Below are 26,146 nucleotides of genomic sequence, written 5' to 3'. Positions count from 1 at the left end.
AGCTCCCTGCACCAGGCTGTATATCACCCTCTTGATCTTTTTCCAAGTTTTTTCTTATTGTTTTCTTTCTGGACTCCTTAGTGGCCAAATGTGCTGCATACTCTGCTTTATCAATGCGAACCTTTTCCATCTGTTCAAGTTCTCTGAAGCAGTTTGCCCCAGGATTAATTCCCATATGCTATAGCACTTTCACCCTATCAGTGTCGTCATCATTAAAAGTAATAACAGCATCACTGACCCCCACACCCCCCCACTCACACACACACACACACACACACACACACACACACATTAGTGTCTTCATTCCAACAAAAAAATTTTTGGTAAGTGAGTCCATATAAGATTATTGAACGACTCATTGGGATTTTGAGTCTGACCATGCAGACACTTCTTCAGTAATTCATGATTTGCCAGGTCTCTGTGAATAGCTTTTATGATATCCATGACTGCTGCTGGAATGGAATGTTTATGGCTGTAAGAACTGTTTGAGTACTGGGAATTGCGGTAATTGCATCATGAATCAGGTACAGAAGGGCAAAGGTGGTGTACTGGCTTTTCATCAGTTGATACTCTGTGGAAGAAGGTAGTCCATACTACCTGCTTCATTTTCAACAAATCCTCAGTATTATTTCTATTGCCCATCACATAATACTGCTGTAGTTCATCAATCATTTTTGTCTGTCAGCCAGCCTCTTATGGTTTTACCATCAGAAAGTTTCTTGTCTCTCAAACTTTGTTTCAACTTCCTCAGCCTGGTGCCCATCCTCTTCTGGACATGACCAACACATTCCAGTTTTGTGATAATCTTCTCACCATAAGGCTGAGCAGCTACTACACTGTTATATGCTTTTGAGTTTCCATCACCTAAGAACTTAGTGTAACACACTCCCCTTTTGTTCATAGATCAAATAAAAATTTCAATAGCTGAAGAGGCCTCCGTACCATCACTTGTTCCTTCATAATTTCTATCACAGATATGCCCTTCTTCATTCCCTGATTTACACTTATAACAATGTCTGGTTAAAATCTGGAAATCTATTACCTTTCCAGTATCCACACTGGTCACCATAGCAACAGAATTCTTAGAACTGTAGCTGCACTTCTGCCAAGTGCCATCAAAAGCTACTGGTATGTCAGTCATACCATCATTTATTTCAGCAGCTACGTTTGCACCACCCTTGATTGACTCACGTGCAGCAGATTCCACAGAAGCTCCAACAAATCTTGCATACTCATCGATTTTACAAGGTGGGCATGGTATATTCATCACGGCACACATTGTTTCTGTTGCAGTGTGTTCTTTGCCAGTCGCTCTCAATCCATAAAACCACCTAATATTTACTTAAAAATAATTATCTTTACACTTATCAGAATTCCAAAATGAATGAGTATATTTACAACTGGCACAATTAATGATAAGTTTCCTGGCTAGTCCATTTGATACCTCACTGTCTTCGTGTAAACTAACTGGCCCGTCACATATTTTACAACACACACATTCACCTAATACCATTGTTAGCATGTGTAAATCTATCAGAATATAACCTATCCTACCACTTACATCACTTTTGTTTTGAGAAAACTGTAGATCACAATGTCCGATTTTAATCTTTGAAGCACTAATAGGTATTTCTCTAGATACTGATGAGTTTGCCTGTATTTCATTGTCTTGAACTTCACATGCCACATATTGAACACAATGTTTTTCTTTTTTCTGAATTTTGTGTGTATGTTTGTGTTCGTTTGTGTGTCTGTCGACCTGCCAGCACTTTCATTTGGTAAGTCACATCATCTTTGTTTTTAGGTATATATATATATATATATATATATATATATATATATATATATATATAAACAAAGATGATGTGACTTACCAAATGAAAGTGCTGGCAGGTCGACAGACACACAAATGAACACAAACATACACACAAAATTCTAGCTTTCGCAACCAACAGTTGCCTCGTCAGGAAAGTGGGAAGGAGAGGGAAAGACGAAAGGATTTGGGTTTTAAGGGAGAGGGTAAGGAGTCATTCCAGTCCCGGGAGCGGAAAGACTTACCTTAGGGGGAAAAAAGGACGGGTATACACTTGCACACACACACATATCCATCCACACATATACAGACACAAGCAGACATATTTTAAGACCAATATTTTTCCTACGTGGAATGTTTCCTTCTATTATATATATATATATATATATATATATATATATATATATATATATATATATATATACACCACACACACACACACACACACACACACACACACACCAGAACCCACAAAGGTGTCTTTGAATCAGATCATCATCTTCTCCAAATAAAAACAAAATTCCAACCCAACAGAATGCTAAAAAGGCCACCCAAAAGTACCAAACCAGATCCAGAATGTCTGCAACTCAACAAAGAAAAAATCATCAAGCAAATTAATCAGGAAAAATCAACAGACTGGAAGAAACTAACAGAGAAAATTCAGGAAGCCCTCAAATTAGGACAACCCCCTCGCAACAGGAAACATTGCTGGTGGAATGCAACCTGTGATGAGGCAGTCGACAACTGAATAACTGCATGGAAAAAATTAAGCAGTCACAAAACTGAAGAAAACTGGGAGAACTTTCTTAAAACCCAGAAACAGACCTAAAAAATAATTAGAAAAGAAAAATGGGGATATGACAACAACATACTCTCTGAAATCCAGCAGGATTTCATCAAAAATAATACAATAAATTTTTATAAGACTTTCAGAGAAAACTTACAGGGATACCAAGTGCCTAGCTTGTGCTTCAAGAAACCCGATGGCTCTTTGGAAACCATCATGAAAAATAACTGCAAAATCTTAGCCCAATATTTCAGTTCCCTCCTCAACTGCGAACCACCCAAGAAAAACTTGTCTTCTCTTCTCCAGTATTCACACACCCAGACTCACATGCCCCGGATCTTGAAGAAATTATGGAGATAGTCAAGCAGTTGAAAAATAACAAAGCACCAGGAGAAGATGGGATCACTGCTGAGTTCTGGAAACTAAACAATTCTATACTTATTCAGAAATTACACCATATAATGTCAGACATATGGATAATGGAGCAGATACCAGAGGACTGCAAATGCGCTCTAATTCACCCACTACACAAAAAGGGCGACAATACAGACATGAACAATTACAGAGGAATTTCCCTGCTCCCAGTCGCCTACAAAATCCTTTCCAAAGCGCTTTTAAACAGGATAGAATCCCAAGCAGACACACTAATTGATGAATACCAGGCCGGATTCAGAAAAGGACACTCATGTGCAGAGCAGATCTGCTGCTTAAAGACAATATTACAAATGAGGAAACGCAGAAACACAGTAGTTACATTCATCGACTTCAGGAAAGCATATGATTCAGTGGACCGTGGAACCCTGTTTAAAATCATGGAAGAATTTGGGATCGACCGAAAGACACGAAAAATCACAGAACAGATACTTACAGGAACAACGGCCTAAGTGAAATTCATGGGCGAAGTATCAGAACCCTTCGAAATCAAATCTGGTGTCCGACAGGGGGACGGACTATCCCCAATACTTTTCAATATTGTTCTAGAAAAGATAATCAGGGAATGGGAACCTCACGTAAAGGGTATCCAAATTGGTATCAAGAAAGAGAACCGAATTAAAGTCAAGTGCCTTGCTTTCACTGACGATATTGCAATTATCACCAATAACAGAACAGAAGCGATTCACGCAGTGGAAAAACTACATGAAATTTCACAAAAAAACTGACTACAGATATCTTATGAAAAAACCCAATATATGGAAAGGCAGCCAGAAAATAAATCCCCTTTAATAACAAAATATGGTAAAATTGCACAAGTCTGCCATTTTAAATACCTCGGTGAAACTATACAGTCCTCAGGATTAAACCAAATTGCCAATGAACAAATAATCACCAAGCTCCAGAAGGCCTACATGCTAACATGGACGCATTACAACAAGAAGTGCATTTCAACAGACGCAAAATTAAGGCACTATACAACAGTGATTCTTCCAGAAGCAATCTATGCAGCTGAAACAACGGTGATTAATGGTCATTCAAAAATTAAGAAAATAGAAAAGCAGGAAAGAAAAATTCTCAGGAAGCTTTATGGTCCAATCAACAAAAATGGCATTTGGATGAAGAGACCACAAAATGAACTCTATAGAAAGATCAACATAGTAACAGATGAAATCAGAAAGCGCCGAGCCAAATTTTATACACACATCTACAGGATCGAAGACTCCAGAACAGCAAAGAAATTATTCAATATTATAATAAGGAGTAAATGTGGCACAGAATGGCTGAAAGAAGTCCAGAGGGATCTACAGCAGATCAACATAAAAAGTCTTGAAGATCGCACCGAGTGCTGGCATAAAATCACAAGTGTGAAGTTTGGGGAAAGAACATCGCATCAGCCTGGTAAAAAATGGACAGAGGAACGGAAGAAGGAGCATTCTGAGAGGATGAGGTGGTTTTGGGAAGCAAAAAAGAAAAACATCTGAAGATGAAATGATGAATTCAAGTTCAATCACTCTCCTAAAGGGGAACAATCATTATAATAATAATAATATATATAAGCACAATAAAAAACACAAACACACACACAAAATTTTGAGCTTTCGCAACCCCCGGTTGCTTCGTCAGGAAAGAGGGAAGGAGAGGGAAAGATGAAAGGATGTGGGTTTTAAGGGAGAGGGGGTAAGGAGTCATTCCAATCCTGAGAGCGGAAAGACTTACCTTAGGGGGAAAAAAGGACAGGTATACACTCGCACACACACACATATCCATCCACACTTATGCAGACACAAGCAGACATATTTAAAGGGTGTATACCTGTCCTTTTTTCCCCCTAAGGTAACTCTTTCCACTCCCAGGATTGGAATGACTCCTTACCCTCTCCCTTAAAACCCACATCCTTTCATCTTTCCCTCTCCTTCCCTCTTTCCTACGAAGCAACCAGGGGTTGCGAAAGCTCGAAATTTTGTGTGTGTGTTTGTGTTTTTTATTGTGCCTATCTACCAGCGCTTTCCCATTTGGTAAGTCATGGAATCTTTGTTTTTAATATATTTTTCCCATGTGGAATGTTTCTTTCTATTTTATTTATATCATTAATAATATACATATATATATATAAAAACAAAGATGATGTGACTTACCAAATGAAAGTGCTGGCAGGTCGACAGACACACAAACAAACACAAACATACACACAAACAAACTGTTGCCTCATCAGGAAAGAGGGAAGGAGAGGGAAAGACGAAAGGGTGTGGGTTTTAAGGGAGAGGGTAAGGAGTCATTCCAGTCCCAGGAGCGGAAAGACTTACCTTAGGGGGAAAAAAGGACGGGTATACACTCGCACACACACACATATCCATCCACACATATACAGACACAAGCAGACATATTTAAAGACAAGAGTTTGGGCAGAGATGTCCAGCTTGTGTCTGTATATGTGTGGATGGATATGTGTGTGTGTGCGAGTGTATACCCATCCTTTTTTCCCCCTAAGGTAAGTCTTTCCGCTCCCGGGACTGGAATGACTCCTTACTCTCTCCCTTAAAACCCACATCCTTTCGTCTTTCCCTCTCCTTCCCTCTTTCCTGATGAGGCAACAGTTTGTTGCGAAAGCTTGAATTTTGTGTGTATGTTTGTGTTCGTTTGTGTGTCTGTCGACCTGCCAGCCCTTTCATTTGGTAAGTCACATCATCTTTGTTTTTAGGTGTGTATATATATATCATTTTATTCGAAAAATTGCAAATTTTATAATGAGATAAAAATCCGAAAATAAGAAAAAAATTTTTTTTCCTGTTCTAACTCCCCTTAATGACTATCAAACAACAGAAATGAGTAGATCTACAGAACAAATTTAGAGTGTGACTCAATTAGCGTGGCTGCAGTTCTTCGAGAATTGTAGAGGTGTAAAGCCACAAACAAGGGTCTAGCCACAAATAATACTCAAGAACATTTGATTTTTGGAGGCTGGAGTTCTGTAATTTTTAAGGAAAAAACTACAATTTTCCAAAACAAAGAAGGGTGGGAATGTAAGGGTACCATCATCAATGTCTGCACTAAATAACCGATTATATACACCTACTTCTGGTGGATATCATATTGCTGGCCTTCTGGAAGGTTCCAGATTTAACAGTTTATGCCAACAAGTAGGGAGTTCCCCATCAGATCACGCACATTTGGACAGACACAGAAGACGCAGTCTGGAATGAGCAGATAATGATGACAGTTGAGGTTTTGCCCCAATGACAGAACGGCTATGCTAATTTGAAGAAATATCCACAATATTAAGAGTTTGAAGATTTCTGTGAACAGAGGAAGTAATTCTATAATTGTGGAAGAAATTTTGTCAGTATGTTTGCTAGTAATCAGAAGTTACAAGTGGAAGTGTTCTCATCAAAATTAGAAAAGTGACATTATCAGATCTTGGAAGAGGTTATATTGTGTGGCAGTAAGCCTGTTTAAGCCTTCAAAATGTACCTTCCAAGTTAAATTTTATGTTGTGGCTAAACAGAATGAGCCAGTTTTAATTTGACTCCTCCTGCATGAAAGTTGCTCAAGTCCTTGTGTATTTAAATTCAGTAAAGCTTTCACAATTTACTCGCTGTTAAGATTACTTCGTAATTAGTGGCTGGAAAAGCAACAGAGAAAATAGCTTTTAGATAAAGTAAAATATTAGAATGCCTGATAAATAAATACAAAATGCCATTTACAGTTGTAGAAGAAAGTGATAGAGATAGACACAGGAAGGATAAATATAGGAGAATGCTGTCTAAACAAACCCTTAAAAAAAACATACACAAGGTTATTCATAAGTACACCTAGGGATTCAGAAGATGACTACAAGACATACACGGAGAACACAGATCAATGGACAGAGCATCTCTCCAAGTTTTGATTCAGTACCTACTCATTTTTTATTTGATCTATCCATCTAATCCTCAGCAATCTTCTATAGCATTACATTTCAGAAGTTTCCATCATCTTATTGTTTGAATTGCCTTTCATACCCATTTCACTTCAAATAGAAGGCTGCTGTTGCAACACAACTCACAACTCTACTGGCTGACATGAACCGCTCTTGTGATGCTCATCAAAATGACGTTGTACAGGGGGAAGTGAGTGTCAATCTGAAGCCCTGTCTCAGTTTCACATGTCTTCAGAATGCAAGAGAGCTTATTCAGCAAGTTGACAAAGTGTAAGAAGCTAGGCAGCACTTCTGAAGGATGAAGATGGGCAATACTGCAGTTTCTATGGCTAGGCTCCTTCAGGAGCTGACTAAACTAGAAGAGCAGAATAAATGAAATCATCAGTGCCCAGTGGCAATTCCCAGCAGCTATGGCCTGTTGTCTCTTCTGGAGTGGGGGTGTTGCTGTTGAAGAACTATGAATTATGCCAGCAGACTCTCATAAATACCTTCCCCCCCCCCCCTCCCAAAATCACGCCCTTATTCTCAGATGTACCCGGATATTCTCTGATGCTCGCCATCATTCTCTGTTCATGACCATGTTAAGATGTTTGTGTGTTGTGAAACACACCATCTCCATCAGTCACTGATTTTGAGGAGGACGACTACTGTAGAGGCAGATGAAGTATCAGGTCATTTACCAAAGACTTCATCTCCAGTAGCAGCAGGCAATCGCCCAAGCTGGGGGCCTGTATCCTGACGACTTGGTGGCTTCACACTCCTGGGTCTCCCTCTGGGTGACTGTCTCCTGCTGGCAGCCACCTCTCTAGTGGGAGGCATGTTCAGTCTGAGGTCGTGGTGGCCCAGTGATTCTACCAATGTACAGCAGTCCGTGAAGGCTTGCCCATCACTGATTACTGCCCAGAGATGCCTTCGACTTTAGCTATATAAGGTCTACATTCTGAACACTGTGTATTCTGGTGTGGTACACAGCAACTTCATCTTAGACGGGTTGCTATGAGTGGCATCTGACATGCTTAGGGGGCAGCTCTGACGATGCCAATACCTATTGCCACTGGTGTGTGCTGCGCTTGCTCCCATGCTGGCAGTTGCTGATCCCAGCACTTGGTGTGCCAGCCACTACTGATGTCAGTGGGGGCTAACAACCTCTCGCCTGTTATAATCCTGTTTGTGTACTAAAATGAATAAAGCACTGCTGTAAACACAGATGTTTCATTAACAGTTTTCCAAGCAGCTCCTACCACCACCAACTCCACAACCATGTCCTGGAGAGAGAGAGAGAGAGAGAGAGAGAGAGAGAGAGAGAGAGAGAGAGAGAAGAGAGAGAAGAGAGAGAGAGAGAGGTATCTTCTCCAGACCTCCAAATAACCCAGTCCTCCACCACCCTAGGATCAACTCCTGACCCCAACAGTCTTGCGTCAAATGTGTGTCAACACCATCACTATCTGGGCGTGATGAATTGGTTTCTGATACCTCAACAGGCTGGTGTCAGAAGTCTCTGTTGTTTCAAATGTGGACAATCTATTTTTGTGGCCTCTTCCATTCTTGAGCGTAGCAATGGTAGAGACACTTGACATGTGTGAAAACCTACAAATGTGATTTGTGACTCCAGAAGGACCTGCAGATGTGTCTCAGTTTAAGGGAAATTAGAGAGAGCACTATTTACAACCACTGAGATGCAGCAATGTAATGTGGAGGGCCATGAATTGCTCTATATGCAGTCAATGCCATCAACATGTAGTACTTGCAGATATTATGGGCAAGAAGTATATTAGTGTATGGAATCAAGGTGATTAGCTATTCACTTTTAACAATCAAAGCTTTTTCTTCTTGCTGTATCTTAATGCTTGTAGTGGTTACCTTTGAATTTTGTGCACATTAAGTGTGTTGTTCCCTTGGTAGATATTTTTCCACAAAATCCAGGGTCACAAAACAACTCAGGAAGTGATGGAATCCTTGGTGAAACAGGAAGCTAATCTTGAGGAAAGTAATGCTGTTTTGTGAAGGCAAGTGAATGCTTTGAGGGCAGGCAATGCAGGTAACAGTGTGAACTCACGGGGGTTGTTAAAACAAAAGTTTCATTCAACATACCCAACCTTTCTTCGAATTCAGTTGTAGCTTATCTAGTGACTCCTTTTTCATGTAAAACAAATGAAGATGTGGCGGCATTTATTGACAACTTGCAAGGTGCCACAGGGCTGTGTGACTGGTCAAATAAAGTATGTTTGCATATGGGCAAATTATGGTTCATCGGCAAGGAAAATACATATGTAATACACCATGGAGTGTTGAAAAAAGTGTAAACATTTCAGTAACTCATAATGGAGTTCATACAGTTGCTACTGTAAAAAGAACAGTAGCAGATTCTTTAGGGAGCAGCTCAATGGAATAGCCCAGAAACAGGCAGGGCACAGAGCATTAAATGTTCTTATGAGGTGGGCTTCCACTTGATGTGTTGACGAGAAAGCAGATGGAAAATCTGAAGGATCTCAATATAGAAACATGTTTTTTTTTTTTCTTTCTTTATAATTAAAATGTCATAGGTGTGAATGTGAGGGCTACATTCAGAAGCAATGCTGTCAGCTAACGTACTATGTGTGTGGAGTGGCAGGATATTGGGTACAGGATTGTATGAATAAGAAAAAGGATGGTAGGTCATTAAACACCAATTAGAATTCCACAACTGCCAAATGGCATCCACGTGAAATCTGATATTGCAAAGATGTATGCAGAAGTGAAATGTTGCTTGTTTGGCATGGAAAATTGTACAAAACGCAGGTTTTTAATGGACACAGGGGCTCAGGTGTTGGTAGGGAGTCTGGATCTCTTGGGTAGGAAGAGACTAAATTTCCCATGTTATAGATTACTTGGAGTAGCAGTAATGAAGTAGCATCATTGAAGTCAATGTTGCTCAATTTCTGTAATGGAGCAACAAATTTTCTAGAACATATGAAGTGTTGGCACATGTCTGTAAGCAGTACCACATGATCCTGGAATTGGGTTTCTTGAATAAGCATCAAACAAAAGTTGATGTTTTGCAGCACACTGCCGAATTGAGTGGAACACTGTTACAACTGGGAGAGACTGCTGCAAGTGATACGTTGGTGCAAGGTTCTCCTAGTAAAAAGTGGAACTGTTTACAATAGGTATGCACAACCATTATGGCTCAGTTTGTATGACAAAATGGCAAGAAGTACAGATAAGCTACTCTGGTTATATGTAGGTACTGACCTACCGGAGTGATATTTTTTGTGTTATAGAGCCATGGACACATAATGACGACCTTGATGTGTCACTTGTTTTATACACAGAAGCTAGGCACGCATGCAGAAAGTGAATGGAGAACACATGGTTGGATAATTTGACACCGACAAAGGGGTTGTTGGTAACCAATTTGGACAACTCGATGAAGATGATTTAGACGGGTCAAGGGGGGTCCTTTGCCATTAGCCAATCACCATTGCATCTTCATTACATGAAAAAGTACAGCATCTGAAAGGAAATGGTAGAGTAGTCATGTAAACATTACTTAAACAATTCTGGTATTTGTTCAATCCCGGTGGACTGTTACCAGTGACACCCATGATATGATGCAACACAGGATCCCAAGTGGGGATAATCCTCGTGTCCGTGAGAAGTCATACAGAATACCTTGGCACCTGCAACCATAATACAGGCATTAATCAATCAACAGATGAAGGGTGGCATTAACAAAGAAAGTGATACCCACTTAGGAGCCCCCACTGTCACTATGCCCAAACAAATCAGACAGGACAAGGAAATACATGCTCTGTTGTGACTAGCGTTACTTAAATGCCAGAACTGCAACAGAGGCACGTTGTTGTTGTGGTCTTCAGTCCTGAGATTGGTTTGATGCAGCTCTCCATGCTACTGTATTCTGTGCAAGCTTCTTCATCTCCCAGTACCTACTGCAACCTACATCCTTCTGAATCTGTTTAGTGTATTCACATCTTGGTCTCCCTCTACAATTTTTACCCTCCACTCTGCCCTCCAATACTAAATTGGTGATGGCTTGATGCCTCAGAACATGCCCTACCAACCGATCCCTTCTTCTAGTCAAGTTGTGCCACAAACTTCTCTTCTCCCCAATCCTATTCAATACCTCCTCATTAGTTACGTGATCTACCCACCTAATCTTCAACATTCTTCTGTAGCACCACATTTCAAAAGCTTCTGTTCTCTTCTTGTCCAAACTATTTATTGCCCATGTTTCACTTCATACATGGCTACACTCCATACAAATACTTTCAGAAACGACTTCCTGACACTTAAATCTATACTCGATGTTAACAAATTTCTCTTCTTCAGAAACGTTTTCCTTGCCATTGTCAGTCTACATTTTATATCCTCTCTACTTCGACCACCATCAGTTATTTTGCTCCCCAAATAGCCAAACTCCTTTACTACTTTAAGTGTCTCATTTCCTAATCTAATTCCCTCAGCATCACCTGTTTTAATTCGACTACATTCCATTACCCTCATTTTGCTTTTGTTGATGTTCATCTTATATCCTCCTTTCAAGACACCGTCCATTCCGTTCAACTACTCTTCCAAGTCCTTTGCTGTCTCTGACAGAATTACAATGTCATCGGCGAACCTCAAAGTTTTTATTTCTTCTCCATGGATTATAATACGTACTCCGAATTTTTCTTTTGTTTCCTTTACTACTTGCTCAATATACAGATTGAATATCATCGGGGAGAGGCTACAACCCTGTCTCACTCCCTTCCCAACCACTGCTTCCCTTTCACGCTCCTCGACTCTTATAACAGCCATCTTGTTTCTGTACAAATTGTAAATAGCCTTTCGTTTCCTGTATTTTACCCCTGCCACCTTCAGAATTTGAAAGAGAGTATTCCAGTCAACATTGTCAAAAATTTCTCTAAGTCTACAAATGCTAGAATGTAGGTTTGCCTTTCCTTAGTATATTTTCTAAGATAAGTCATAGGGTCAGTATTGCCTCACGTGTTCCAACATTTCTACGGAATCTAAACTGATCTTCCCCAAAGTCGGCTTCTACCAGTCTTTCCATTTGTCTGTAAAGAATTCACATTAGTATTTTGCAGCTGTGACTTATTAAACTGATAGTTCGGTAATTTTCACATCTATCAATGCCCGCTTTCTTTGGCATTTGAATTATTATATTCTTCTTTAAGTCTGAAGGTATTTCGCCTGTCTCATACATCTTGCTCACCAGATGGTAGAGTTTTGTCAGGGCTGGCTCTCCCAAGGCTATCAGTAGTTCTAATGAAATGTTGTCTACTCCCGGGGTCTTGTTTCGACTCAGGTCTTTCAGCGCTCTGTCAAACTCTTCACGCAGTATCATATCTTCCATTTCATCTTGATCTAAATCCTCTTCCATTTCCATAATATTGTCCTCAAGTATATCGCCCTTGTATAGACCCACTATATACTTCTTCCACCTTTCTGCTTTCCCTTCTTTGCTTAGAACTGGGTTTCCATCTGAGCTCTTGATATTCATACAAGTGGTTCTCTTTTCTCCAAAGGTCTCTTTAATTTACCTGTAGGCAGTATCTACCTTACCCCCCGTGAGATAAGCCTCTACATCCTTACATTTGTCCTCTTGCCATCCCTGCTTAGCCATTTTGCACTTCCTGTTGATCTCATTTTTGACAAGTTTGTATTCCTTTTTGCCTGCTTCATTTACTGCATTTTTATATTTTCTCCTTTCATCAATTAAATTCAATATTTCTTCTGTTACCCAAGGACTTCTACTAGCCCTCGTCTTTTTACCTACTTGATCCTCTGCTGACTTCACTACTTCATCCCTGAAAATCTTCTACCGTATTTCTTTCCCCCATTCCTGTCAATTGTTTCCTTATGCTCTCCCTGAAACTCTGTACAACCTCTGGTTTAGTCAGTTTATCCAGGCCCCATCTCCTTAAATTCCCACCTTTTTGCAGTTTCTTCAGTTTTACTCTACAGTTCATAACCAATTGATTGTGGTTAGAGTCCACATCTGCTCCTGGAAATGTCTAACAATTTAAAACCTGGTTCCTAAATCTCTGTCTTACCATTATATAATCTATCTGATACCTTCTAGTATCTCTAGGCTTCTTCCATCTATACAACCTTCTTTCATGATTCTTGAACCAAGTGTTAGCTATGATTAAGTTATTCTCTGTGCCAAATTCTACCATGTGGCTTCCTCTTTCATTTCTTATCTGCAATCCATATTCACCTACTACGTTTCCTTCTCTCCCTTTTCCTACTATCGAATTCCAGTCACCCATGACTATTAAATTTTCATCTCCCTTCACTATCTGAATAATTTCTTTTATCTCGTCATACATTTCATCAATTTCTTCATCATCTGTAGAGCTAGTTGCCACATAAACTTGTACTACTGTAGTAGGAGTGGGCTTCGTGTCTATCTTGGCCACAATAATGTGTTCACTATGCTGGTGTAGTAGCTTACCCGCACTCCTAATTTTTTATTCTTTATTAAACCTACTCCTGCATTACCCCTATTTGATTTTGTATTTATAACCCTGTAGTCACCTGACCAGAAGTCTTGTTCATCCTGCCACCGAACTTCACTAATTCCCACTATATCTAACTTTAACCTATCCATTTCCCTTTTCAAATTTTCTAACCTATCTGCCCGATTAAGGGATCTGACATTCCACGCTCCAATCCGTAGAATGCCAGTTTTCTTTCTCCTGATAACGATGTCCTCTTGAGTAGTCCCCACCCTGAGATCCGAATGGGAGACTATTGTACCTCCAGAATATTTTACCCAAGAGGACGCCATCATCATTTAACCATACAGTAAAGCTGCATGCCGTCAGGAAAAATTACGGCTGTGGTTTCTCCTTGCTTTCAGCCGTTCGCAGTACCAGCACAGCAAGGCCCTTTTGGGTAGTGTTACAAGGCCAGATCAGTCAATCATCCAGACTGCTGCCCCTGCAACTACTGGAAAGGCTGCTGCTCCTCTTCAGGAACCACACGTTTGTCTGGCCTCTCAACAGATACCCCTCTGTTGTGGTTGCACCTATGGTACAGCTATCTGTATCGCTGATGCACGCAAGCCTCCCCACCAATGGCAAGGTACATGGTACATGGGGGGGGGGGGGGGGCAGAGGCATATCTGATACTAAATATTATGGAAAAGCTGCACACCTAGATCAATATAAGTATTTTTCAACAATGGGTCTGAAAAGTAGTAACCACCAATTAGCAGTAGTGCTGGAGTACCAATTGAAGACTTATTTATCATTATAGGAGGGCTTTACTAAAATTACACAGATGCTTTTTGGATTTGAGAATGCACCAGACACTTTCAGTGATTATTGGTCAGAGCATTGAGGGGATCAAAAAAACACTTGTGCATTCTCTACTTATATGATATTGTCATTATTTTCTACAGACTTGAAGGAGTACAAGAAGTGGCTGGAAGAAGTGTTTAAGAGATTGTATTCAACATACTTAATATTAGGTATTGAAAAGTGTCACTTTGCATAGGCAAAAGTGATATATTTAGGCCATGTAATTTGCCATGATGGCATGGAGACTGACATGAAAAGCCCATAATTTCTCATCACCACAAACTGTGGAGCACCTGCAGTCATTTTTAGGGTTATGTAATTATTATATGAAATTCATCAAAGGGTTTGATGACATTGCTAGTCCATTTTGAAGAAGGGTGAGAAATTTCAGTGGACAGCTGACTGAATCTGCATTTGAGGGACTGAAAAATACACTAACAACTAGTCCTGTGTTAGTATTTCCAAATTATGAAAAATAATTTATCTTGTCCCATGACATAAGCAACCAGGTAATGATATAAGTTCTGAGTAGATAGTAATGAGCACCTGGTAGTATATGGATCAAGGCAATCAAATAAAACAGAATGGAATTATTCATCTAAGGAGAAGATGTTGAGCTTAATCTACAGTGTCACTTACTTTCATTGTTACCTATATGGCAGGAAATTCAAACTTATAACAGTCCAAACATCATTAAAATGGCTATTAGGACTAAAAGATCCATCAAGCAGACAGACTCAATGGGCATTAAAATTAAATGAATTTGATATTGAAGTAGTGCAAAAATCCAGCAGGAAGCATCACAAGACAAATGAGTTGAGTAGGAAAATCAGTGTCATAAATGTGTCTGGTCAAAGCCTTGCTGAGAGGTATAAGGTGCAGACCACTGACATGGACTGTCAGGTGTTCAAAATGCAACCACAGTTCATTATGCATGATGAGCTACTGTGTGAGATTATGATGTTCAGGTCAAGCTTTATGGTACCTGCAGCACTGAGGGAAGGAGTATTAAAAGAGGCTGACAACCAAATGTTAGAAGGGCATGGACAGCAAAGGACAATGAGCTGAATGGTTTTGGTGCAGAATGCGAAGATAGAACATTGACCAGTATGTCAAGAACTATGTTCCATGTGCACAATGTGGTGATTTGAGCCATCAATGACTACTGCTTCAGAGATTACCGGAGGTTTCTGAACCATTAGGAATGATGAGCACATACATTTTGTGTCCATGTAATTGGACACTGGCAGATAACCGCTTTTCACAAAACACTGCGACTGCTGTCTCGAATCTACAAGTAAGTACAGTAGCACAAGCAATGATGAACAATTGATTATTGAACTTTGGTGTACCTGCACAATAATTACAGATCAGGGCACCAACTTCATGTCCAAACTAATTATGAAGTTATGTCATCTACTGCAAACTCAAAAGCTTAGCACTTGTCCCACCCTCAGGCAAACGGGAGAACTGAACATGTTCAACATACACCATAAAATGTTAATTTATTATGTGAATAGGCAACACAATGACTGGGACATTTATCTATCACATTTCATAGCCAGCCACATAAATTCAAAAGTTCACAACAGTGTTGAGCTTTTGCCATTTGAAGTTGCAAACAGTGGAAAAATGTTTTGTGCGTTTCAAAGTTATTAAACCTACAATTGGGAAAACGGAGAATCAATATAAAATTTTGCAAAAATGCTAAAGGAAGTTTGGAAGTGGGTGAAGAAGGAAAATGCTAAAGCCATTAAGCAGCAGGAGAGAATTTAACAATGTAATGTTAAGTAACCTGAGAATAAGATTGGCCAACGGCTCATGCTAACAAGTCCTTATACACCAAACAGCAAAAAGAAGAAATTTTTTATACACTACAAGGGGCCATACCAAGTCATACAGATATCATCACTATGAATATGAAGTTCCAATTACTGACGCAAACTTCCATTGTCCACTTAGGATGCATTAAACTTTCTAAAAGTACCCTGGACATGTTACCTCAACTGTCAGTGCTATTACCCATGAGGAAAGTGTAAGGTAAGAAGAGAAGGAAGGAAACAAAAGTTAGTGTGCAGGATGTACACGAAGTGCTGTATGCTCTCCTGTTGTGCCAGTGAGTATTGAGTTTTATGGTGTATACAGAGCAGGTTTGTTGTGAAATGTATTGTCCTAGATTAATGGAATCATTATAATTTGTTAGTATAGAGTGGTTTATTTTACATTTGTTCTTACTATTTCTCATAATGAGATTGGCAGACAGCAAAGTGAGTAATTTGAATAGTGGTATGCTATGGTAACAGGGTCCACTGCGTGATTATGAACCATGTACATCAAATCCTTGAGGAAAGGGGAGGGAGACTGAAACAGTTACCTCTCCTGCCCAGGTACCTCCAAGGACGACAATGACATTCACAGTAATTCTGATGGGACTAAAACATCTTCAGGTGAGAATTAATGGAGACCCCCATGGAATCAAAGCTCAAAGGAGGAGTGCTGTTGTCCAGGCAGCAGAATGTCATGTTAACCAGCTGCTGATGGACACCGAGGCTAACTTACAAACATAGGAAGTAAGGAATGAGGTATGGATGCTGTGGGATACATTCACTAGATTGTATCTTGAAGCCACAGACAGAAAGGAATATCCCAGGACATCTAAGGGGAACCCCGAGGATTACAGGTTTCATATGAGCGTTTACAGGAACAGTTACACCAAGTGATGACCTTAGTACTACACACGTAGTTGCATCAGAAGGTGTGATGGCTAAATTCAGGTGGGAGTACACTGAAGACACAATTCAAAACAGTTGATACTGATGATATCAGGGAACTAAACAACACAATGGGACAAGTACAAGAGATAGCCAACATCAAATAGGCGACTATGGAGTGGCATACCGCACAACTGGCAAATCTAGAGCAAGATGTACTGAACAATACTCTGACATTACAGGAATTAACTACTTAGTTACGAGGATATATTACATCACAAACAGGAAAAGTCGACCAAGATTTAGATACAATAGAAACCTGACCAATGTGAGAACTGCCATGGTAGGATTTCTCCAATCACTAGGAGATAGCATAGGGCATGCCCATCCGCACATATAGCCCTGCAAAGTATGTCAATACAGCAGGCCGATACTACTGCCACAACATACTTATTGTGCCAGACAGCCTGCACATCAGGGGCTAAAAAACATTTTTGCCCCTAACGTGTAGGCTGCCCTGCAAAGCATAATGATTCCCACATAACACACCTGTCCTGCAAGACAGCCTAAATGCCAGGAGCTGAAACACGTGTTTGTCGCATCTCCACTCCTATTGGAAATAGGAGGTTACACATTCCACAGCGCTGATACCTGTGAAATTTTTGCTGTTTGTGTGCCAAATTTGGATGCAATCAATACGTACACACTTACAGTCTGCTTTAAATATTATTTACAAACTTCCAGCATGCTGGAGCAGCTGCAGTTCAGTAACTTCTGTTAATCAGTACAATGAAAAACCACTCAAAAGTTGAAAATTTTACTTTTTTTTATTCAATCAATGACTAATTTTCAAGCCGAGACACATTCTGAAATCATCATCTCATGGTAAAAAATGGTATTTCCAATGGTGTGAAAACCATGTCAAACACACCCAGTGAACAGTTACAGTGCATACAGATGTATGTGTTTCATTGTACTTATATGTTATTGTTGGTACAGTGTTACTAATATGGAAAATCTGTCCATCTCTGCAGAGTATTTACATGGCACCAAAATTATGTATGGCAACATTAAGAGCAACTCATCTAGAAAATTCAGAAATCATGATGAAACAATAGTAGAAGGAGAAGACAGCAAGCAATCCTCCAGTAAATGTAAGGGCAAGATGATGGGATTAAGGAGAAACTCAATGTAATTTGTCAATGCCATAGCTAATGATTTGAATCTTTTCCTGTAATTTTCATGTGTTACATGCTTCCTACTCCCTGTGAGAGAAAAGAAAACCTTTAAAAAAGCCTCTGCAGTTAAGAGACAGAGAAAGAAAAGTAAATACCTTGACATCCCTGAAGAGAATTTCAGGGTGATAATCAATATGATGTTTCTCAAAATATTCTGCAACATCACATAGTAGTCCCATTTCTGGCACAGAAAATAAGTCAGCTAACTGAACCATTTTTGTTTTAATATCAGCCTGAAAAATACAAAATGTATTAATTACTTACATTTTTTTGTTAATTTGAAATTTATCTAGCATGACCTGTTGATGACATTTAAAAGTGTAAATAAAAATCTTATAACAAATAATGTCAAAAAGTAGCTCTAACAATAAGTTATAAGCCAAGGATTTAAAAATAAGATTAAAGTACCTGATAGTTCCTTGGTTCTACATAGGCTAAAGGAATAATTCGATTCTTATATAATTTCAGAACTTCATCATCTGACACAGGAGATAAGCCACGATACACACTGCCTAGTTGTATCTGGAGGAATGAGTCAATCTTCAGCAGTAGACCTTTTTCTATATCATAATGAAGCCCCCGTACTGCAAATCCTGGCTTATATTCAAGTAACTTTACACTGTTTGGATACTGAAAAGAATAATATGCAAAATTACAAACAAATACAAGTAATGAAAATATTCCAAATAGTTCTTCATCTTTCTCCTGTTTGATTGTTGCTGACAGTGTACTGGTGTCTCACAGGAATCAGTTTTAGTCATGTTCTCCATAATGATTAATTGTATATAGTCTATGAAGTGAAGCTCAGACATTCCTTTAACATGTCTTCAGGGGGGAAAAATGGAAATAGCTGCACTGCTGCTTGATAAATAAAAGGTCATAAGAATAAATCTATATGGAATAGTGTTACGCCTGATAATTACATGAGCAAGACCTTTTTCTCCCACAAGCAACAAAATGTGTTTAGTGATGAATGAATGAATAAATTGCAGTTTTATTTGTTTGGTTACTTGGAGATATATCTCTGATTTATTCATGGCTTTCTCAAACTTCATTTTCAAGAGAATGAATTATGTTATTCTGTTTTGACTATAAAACATGTTCCTGTATGTGAAAGGTATAAACTAGTTCAGTTCTCAGCTCAGCTGCCAAATTAGTTTATGTTGAACAAATAAGACAAAAGTAATGGGAATGGAATTAATTTTGGTTATGTCTCAGCACTTTCTTGATGATGTATCTGGTAATATTGTATTAACACTGATGAAAGTTTTTAAATTTTTAGATTGTAAGACATGGGAAAAGACCATCCACCAGAATGTTCAAATTGATAATGTTATGTTCTAAGGATTTTCAATGAAATTTCAGGAGAAAAACATACTTTATAACTATTTCACTAATATTTATTATCTTTGTCAGCTAGGTTTCAGGTATGTTATTGTGTGTACTGGTACAAACAAAGGAAACAAGAGAAAAACTTGTGACTAACATCATTTTGTAGCAAATCTCAGACAGGACACCCTCTCATTAATCACACAATGAAATGTAGGCCAGACACCAAAAAATTTAACTATTTCTCTGGAAATAAAATACAGCCAGTAATCATGAAAGCTCTTGAATGTTTGACCTCATGTTGTTGTTGTCTTCAGTCCTGAGACTGGTTTGATGCAGCTCTCCATGCTACTCTATCCTGTGCAAGCTTCTTCATCTCCCAGTACTTACTGCAGCCTACATCCTTCTGAATCTGCTTAGTGTATTCATCTCTTGGTCTCCCTCTACGATTTTTACCCTCCACGCTGCCCTCCAATGCTAAATTTGTGATCCCTTGATGCCTCAGAACACATCCTACCAACCGGTCCCTTCTTGGACCTCATATGAAAATGAAATACAGAAGTACAATGTCTTACCACAATTTCTAACCCCATTCAGCTTCTGAGAAGAAAATACACTATGCTTTAATAACATGTACAGTACAAGGATTCTCCAAATTTGAAGAATGAAATCAACATTTCACTCAATACTATTTTCCTGAATTCTATAAAGACTTATAAAGATGGATACAAGACCATCGACAGTGACACGATTTGCAATACACAACCGTGCACAAAATTATCAAGCCCTGTATTCTCTAGCTAAGAGACAACAATCTATTATTTGGAAGCCATCGCAGATTGAGAAGCAGTAAAATTCGGCAGATCTTGCAGACAAAGCAGTATGGTAATATTAGATTCCCTAAGTGTAATAAAGAGCTTTTAAAAAACCAGAATGAAACTTAGGTGTGTTGCCTATAATTATAGACACTATTAAAGAATTTGTTACAAATAAGCAAGCAGGAACAGTAACAAATTTCTTGTGAATTCCAAGGAACAGTGGCATATTTCATAATAAAATAGTAGACAGCTTAGAAAAGCAAGCAATAAACTTAAGTGAAATCCAAAAGATAGACTTCCTTACCACGATGATCCATAAAATTTTGGGCGTGCAGCCGCATAAATTTGAATTCTTCTTATAATATTTTGGCTGGACGGTGTTCAGCCGAAATATTAGAAGAAGAAGTCAAATTTATGCAGCTGCACGTCTGAAATTTTATGGATCAGTATTTGTGCCATGAAAATATGAAGATGCATTTCCTTACCATGATGTTTGTCATTGTGGTCTACAGCGCAAAGTCTGATTTGATGCAGCTCTCCATGCTACTCTACCCTGTGCGAGCCTCTTCATCTCCAACATCCTTCTGAATCTGCTTACAGTATTTATTTCTTGGTCTCCCTCTACCATTTGTACCCCTCTCCCCCTCCTCCTCCTCCTCCTCCTCTCCCCACACTTCCCTCCAAGGGTAAATTGGTGATCTCTTGACGTTTCAGAATGTGTCCTATCAATCAACCCCTCTTGTGCCACAAATTTCTTGTCTCATCCTCATTAGTTATGAGAGTTTACCTATCTAATCTTCAACATTCTTAGCACCATATTTTGAAACCTTCTATGCTCTTTTCATATAAGCTGTTTGTTGTCCACGTTTCACTGCCGTACATGGCTACACTCCACACAAATACCTTCATAAAAGATGTCCTAACACTTAAATCTATATTCAAAGTTAACTAATCTCTCTTCATCAGAAATGTTTTTCTTGCCATTGCCAGTCTGCATTTTATATCTTCTATAATTCAACAATCATCAGTTATTTTGCTGCACAAATAGCAAAACTTATCTACTACTAGAAGTGTCTTGTTTCTTAATCTAATTCACTTAGAATCACCTGATTTAATTTGACTACATTCCATTATCCTTGTTTTGCTTTTGTTGATGTTCATCATATATCTTCCCTTTCAAGACAATATCCATTCTGTTCAACTACTCTTTCAAGTCCTTGGCTGCCTCTGTCAGAATTACAATATCATTGGCAGATATCAGTTTTTATTTCTTTTCTCTGAACTTTAATTCCTACTCCAAATTTTTCTTTGATTTCCTTTAATGCTTGTTGAGTGTACAAACTGAACAACATCTGGGATAGGCTACAACCCTGTCTCACTCCTTTCTCAACCACTGCTTCCCTTTCATGCCCCTCAACTCTTATAATTGCTGTCTGGTTTCTGTAGAAGTCGTAAATAGCCTTTCGCCCCCTGTTTTTTACCCCCACTACCTTTAGAATTTTGAAGAGAGTATTCCAGTCAACATTGTCAAAAGCTTTCTCTAAGTCTACAAATACTACAAACATTGGTTTGCCTTTCCTTCACCTGTCTTGTAAGGTAAGTTGTAGGGTCAGTACTGCATCACGTGTTCCTACATTTCTCCACAGTCCAAACTAATCTCCTCCGAAGTTGGCTTCTACCACATTTTCCGTTCTTCTGCAAAGAACTGGTGTCAATATTTTGCAGTCATGACCTATTAAACTGATAGTTGGATAATTTTCACACCTATTGGCAACTGCTTTCTTTGGAATTGGAATTATCAAGATATTCTGAGCTTAATCAATGAAAAAATTAGAGATGGGCAAAACTGTTCTTTTCAGAGATTGGATCAGAACTGTTCACTCCCTGAAATGAATTAGCTCTTTTACATGACTCACCACTCATTCACAATAGAAAATAAATGGAAGGCACATTGCCCTTTAAACTTGGTTTGTTCCAGTACTATACCTGTATTTTGATCTTATTTGATCCTATTTTGAAGTAACACAGATAATAAGTAAGAATTTTGTATTGTTTATTGAAATTTCCACGATATGACAAAGTTTTTGATTATTGATTTATTTTGCACTATCGTGGTTTTCTGGGTGATCGGAAAATGTTGTAAGTTGAGATTTACATTAACAATATATTTGGCTATAATGTATTAAAATTTCATTAACCTCATACAAATACATCGCAAGCCATATATTTTTAAAGTGAACGTTTCCTTCCGAAGACGCCTAAAATCGCAAAATCCGTACCAGAATAAGAAAAAAAAATATAAATTTGACTGTAAAACGAAAGTGCTGCATATAGCCTTATGCAGAATAAAACAAGGAAAATATTGGTGTATCACATTTTGCGAAACGTTTATCAGTTCGCTCATAATTAAAGCGTAAATTCGAGTGTCCATAATAAAAATCGTATAGTAAGAGGAGTCATCAGGAACCTAATCTAATCAGTTTAAACAAATAAAAATAAAATAAAAACAATTGATGTATACATAACATAATAATGTAATATACATAGCAGTATTACTACGAAGAACAATATCCAGTAGGGACGAACTCCGATGCAGAGGCGCTGAGTCGAGCAGGTCGAGCCGCGAGCTGTATTACTGCGTGAGCTGAGACCGCAGAGACCAGAGTGACACCTGAGTCGCTTTGCTCAACGCTCTGGCTAGAGTCGAGACGGTGGGGTGAGCGTTGAGCGGGCGAGTTCCGAGGGTGGGGGGAGCGGTGAACTCACCCGCTCCGAGACAAATCGTCCGTTCCCTTGCGAGCAGGTTGTTGCAAGTAGTTCCTATGTTATCCGCTAGGTGGCTCTCTGTCCTGTTGCTCGCATCAACTGCCCAGAGGGCAGGACGTGCGACTGAAACGGTCGCCGACAGAGTGCGATGCTAAGTTAAGCTGCGCCAGACACTGCAAGCGGCAGACGACGCTCAGAGATGGCACGGCATATGTGAAACACAAAATCCAATGGGGCACTGCACAATGCAGGCAGCCAAGGTAGAAGCAGGGCAGAGGCCGGCGCTGGCTGTGTTGTGTGGTGTGCACTGTGCTCTGACCAGCAGAGGCGCTGCTGATATGCTCCATCTCTCTCTCTCTCTCTCTCTCTCTCTCTCTCTCTCTCTCTCTCTCTCTCTCTCTCTCTCTCTGCCGTGGGAAACGTTTGGAGCTACCGTTCCTTTTTTCTGAATCACTGATTGTTCACTCCTTTGAAAGATTCAACTCTATGAATTAGTTCAAGAGCGGATCCCCCATCTCTAGAAAAAATGAGAAGCAGCTGGCAAACACAATGGGATTTGACCAAGATGTCAAAATGAATACAATGTGGCTATCTGAGCTTAAAATAGCACTATCCCCTGGGTTTACTAATTGGAATATGGGTAGACAATTCATAACAACTATTACACACACATGCTGAAATCTTGACAAATCCCCAACCCATCTGTTAGTTGTTCCAAATAGGATTGAAGGACTCTCCCTTATTTGATTTATTAAATGAGGAAGGAGAAGTGAGTCATCTACTGTTCTCATGTACCAGATACAGACACAACTGAAATCCTCTGTTATTGCACTGGTTTAGACAAAGATATAATTCTATTTCTTGAACCAATACTGAAAGTAACTAGGGAGATTTCTGCTTCCCAGGTTCATCATTGGTTTGCTGGGCATTCCTAGATCATCATTCTTTCAGCTACAGAGTGGGACATCACAATAACTGTTCCGCTTATAATTTTCTATCTTGGTCTGAGACACACAGTTAAAATCAACTCTATCCAAAAATGTGAAATTTGTTCTGATAATCAGAAATAAGAATTTACTTTATCTCATATAAAAATGTGAAACAAATACTAAAAAAGAGATAGAGGGGCTGGCCAGTACTTACCTCAGCTCAGTACAGCCGATAGATACACAAAACAGGGCAGAAAATTAACATATCCTAGCTTTCAGAACTTTGTTCCTTCGTCAGGGAGGAGAGAGGGGAAAAAGGGGAAGAAGGGAAAGTGGATTCAGTTACTCACAAACTAGGTTATGACGCAACAGGAGAAAGGTAAACAGGGACGGTAGGAAAGATGGGGGCATCGGTGTCAGAGGGAAGCCAAAGATATTCTACTGTAAGTGCTGTGCCAGCTTCAAACCAAAGAGGATGCATACAGAAGTAAAGAGGTATACAGTATAAATATAAACACAACTATGTAGGATGAAAAGATGCGTGAATGGCTAAAGAGGAAAGGGAAAGAGGAGAAACTGAAGAATAAATGGGAGTGAGGATGGTTAACATAGGTTCAGTCCAGGGGGATGGTGGGATGAAAGGATGTGCTGGAGTGCAAGTTCCCATCTCCGCAGATCTGAGGGACTGGTGTTGGGTGGGAGAAGCCAAATGGTATGTACGGTGTAGCAGGTTCCTAGGTCCCTCGAATTATGCTGGAGGGCATGCTCCACTACTGGGTATTGGACATCTCATAGGCGGACAGTACGTCTGTGCCCATTCATGCGCTCAGCAAGTTTAGTTGTCGTCATACCAATGTAAAAGGCTGTGCAGTGCAGGCATGTCAGCTGATAAATGACATGTGTTGTTTCACATTTGGCTCTGCCTTGGATTGTGTATGTTTTACCAGTAGCGGGGCTGGAGTAGGTGGTTGTGGGGGGATGCATGGGGCAGGTTTTGCAGCGGGGTCAGTTACAGGGGTAGGAACTGCTGGAAACAGAAGGTGGCCTGGGAATATTGTAGGGTTTGACAAGGATGTTACAGAGGTTAGGGGGCAACGAAAGGCAACTCTGGGTGGTGTGGGGAGAATATTGTCAAGGGATGATCTCATTTCAGGGCTTGACTTGAGAAAGTCATATCCCTGGCAGAGTAATTTGTTGATGTATTCGAGACCAGGATGAAATGAAATGAAATGATCATACGGCATTGTTGGCCGGGAGGCCCCATGCGGGGAAGTTCGGCCGCCGTATTGCAAGTCCTTTTTAGTTGATGCCACGTTGGCAACTTGCGAGTCAATGATGATGAAGAACACGCAACAGCCAGTCATCACAACGCAGAGAAAAACCCTGACCCTGCCGGGAATCGAACCCGGGACCCCGTGTGCCGAAAGCGAGAACGCTACCGCAAGACCACGAGCTGCGGACAGGATAATATTGGGTGACAAGGGGGCTGCATCTGTGTGGTCTGGGGGTAGGAACATTGTTGTTGGATGGGGAGGAATGTATTGCTTAGGAGATCTGTTTTTGGACAAGGTCTGCAGGATAGTTGCGGGAGAGGAAAGCACTGGTCAAGTTATTGGTGTAATTGTTGAGGGATTTGTCACTGGAGCAGCTATGTTTGCCATGAATACCTAGGCTGTAGGGAAGGAAGCATTTGATGTGGAATGGATGGCAGCTATCAACGTGAGGGCACTGTTGTTTGTTTATGGGTTTGATGTGGACAGAGGTGTGGATGTGAGCTTCAACAAGATGAAGGTCAACATCCAGGAAGGTGGCTTGGGTTTTGGAGAAGGACCAGGTGAAATTCAGATTCGAAAAGAAGTTGAGGTTATGGAGGAAATTAAGGAGTGTTTCTTCACCATGAGTCCAGACCACAAAGATGTCATCTATAAACCTATACCAGGCCAGGGGAAGCAGCTGTTGGGTCTTCAGGAAAGCCTCTTCCATGTGGTCCATGAAGAGGTTGGTGTAGGACAGAGCCATCCTGGTTCCCATGGCCGTTCTCCTGATTTGTTTGTAGGTCTGGCCTTCAAAAGTGAAGTACGAGGTGCAGTCAAG

At 39.8% G+C, this 26,146-nt stretch overlaps 1 protein-coding gene across 1 annotated transcript in view; it reads right to left on the bottom strand.

The window, feature by feature from the left end:
* Nucleotides 1-26,146, bottom strand: part of LOC126179375 (5'-nucleotidase domain-containing protein 3) — a 164,008-nt gene that overhangs the window by 107,311 nt on the left and 30,551 nt on the right. Inside the window, exons 3-4 of the mRNA XM_049924603.1 lie at nucleotides 18,619-18,840; nucleotides 18,306-18,443 (exon numbers count right to left, since the gene is read on the bottom strand). Coding sequence (XP_049780560.1) covers nucleotides 18,306-18,443; nucleotides 18,619-18,840 — 360 coding nt within the window. The remainder of the gene's footprint in view (nucleotides 1-18,305; nucleotides 18,444-18,618; nucleotides 18,841-26,146) is intronic.

Source organism: Schistocerca cancellata, chromosome 1 (genome assembly GCF_023864275.1).
Source record: "Schistocerca cancellata isolate TAMUIC-IGC-003103 chromosome 1, iqSchCanc2.1, whole genome shotgun sequence".
Taxonomy (NCBI): Eukaryota; Metazoa; Arthropoda; class Insecta; order Orthoptera; family Acrididae; genus Schistocerca; species Schistocerca cancellata.
This window is presented reverse-complemented; position numbering and strand designations above follow the sequence as displayed.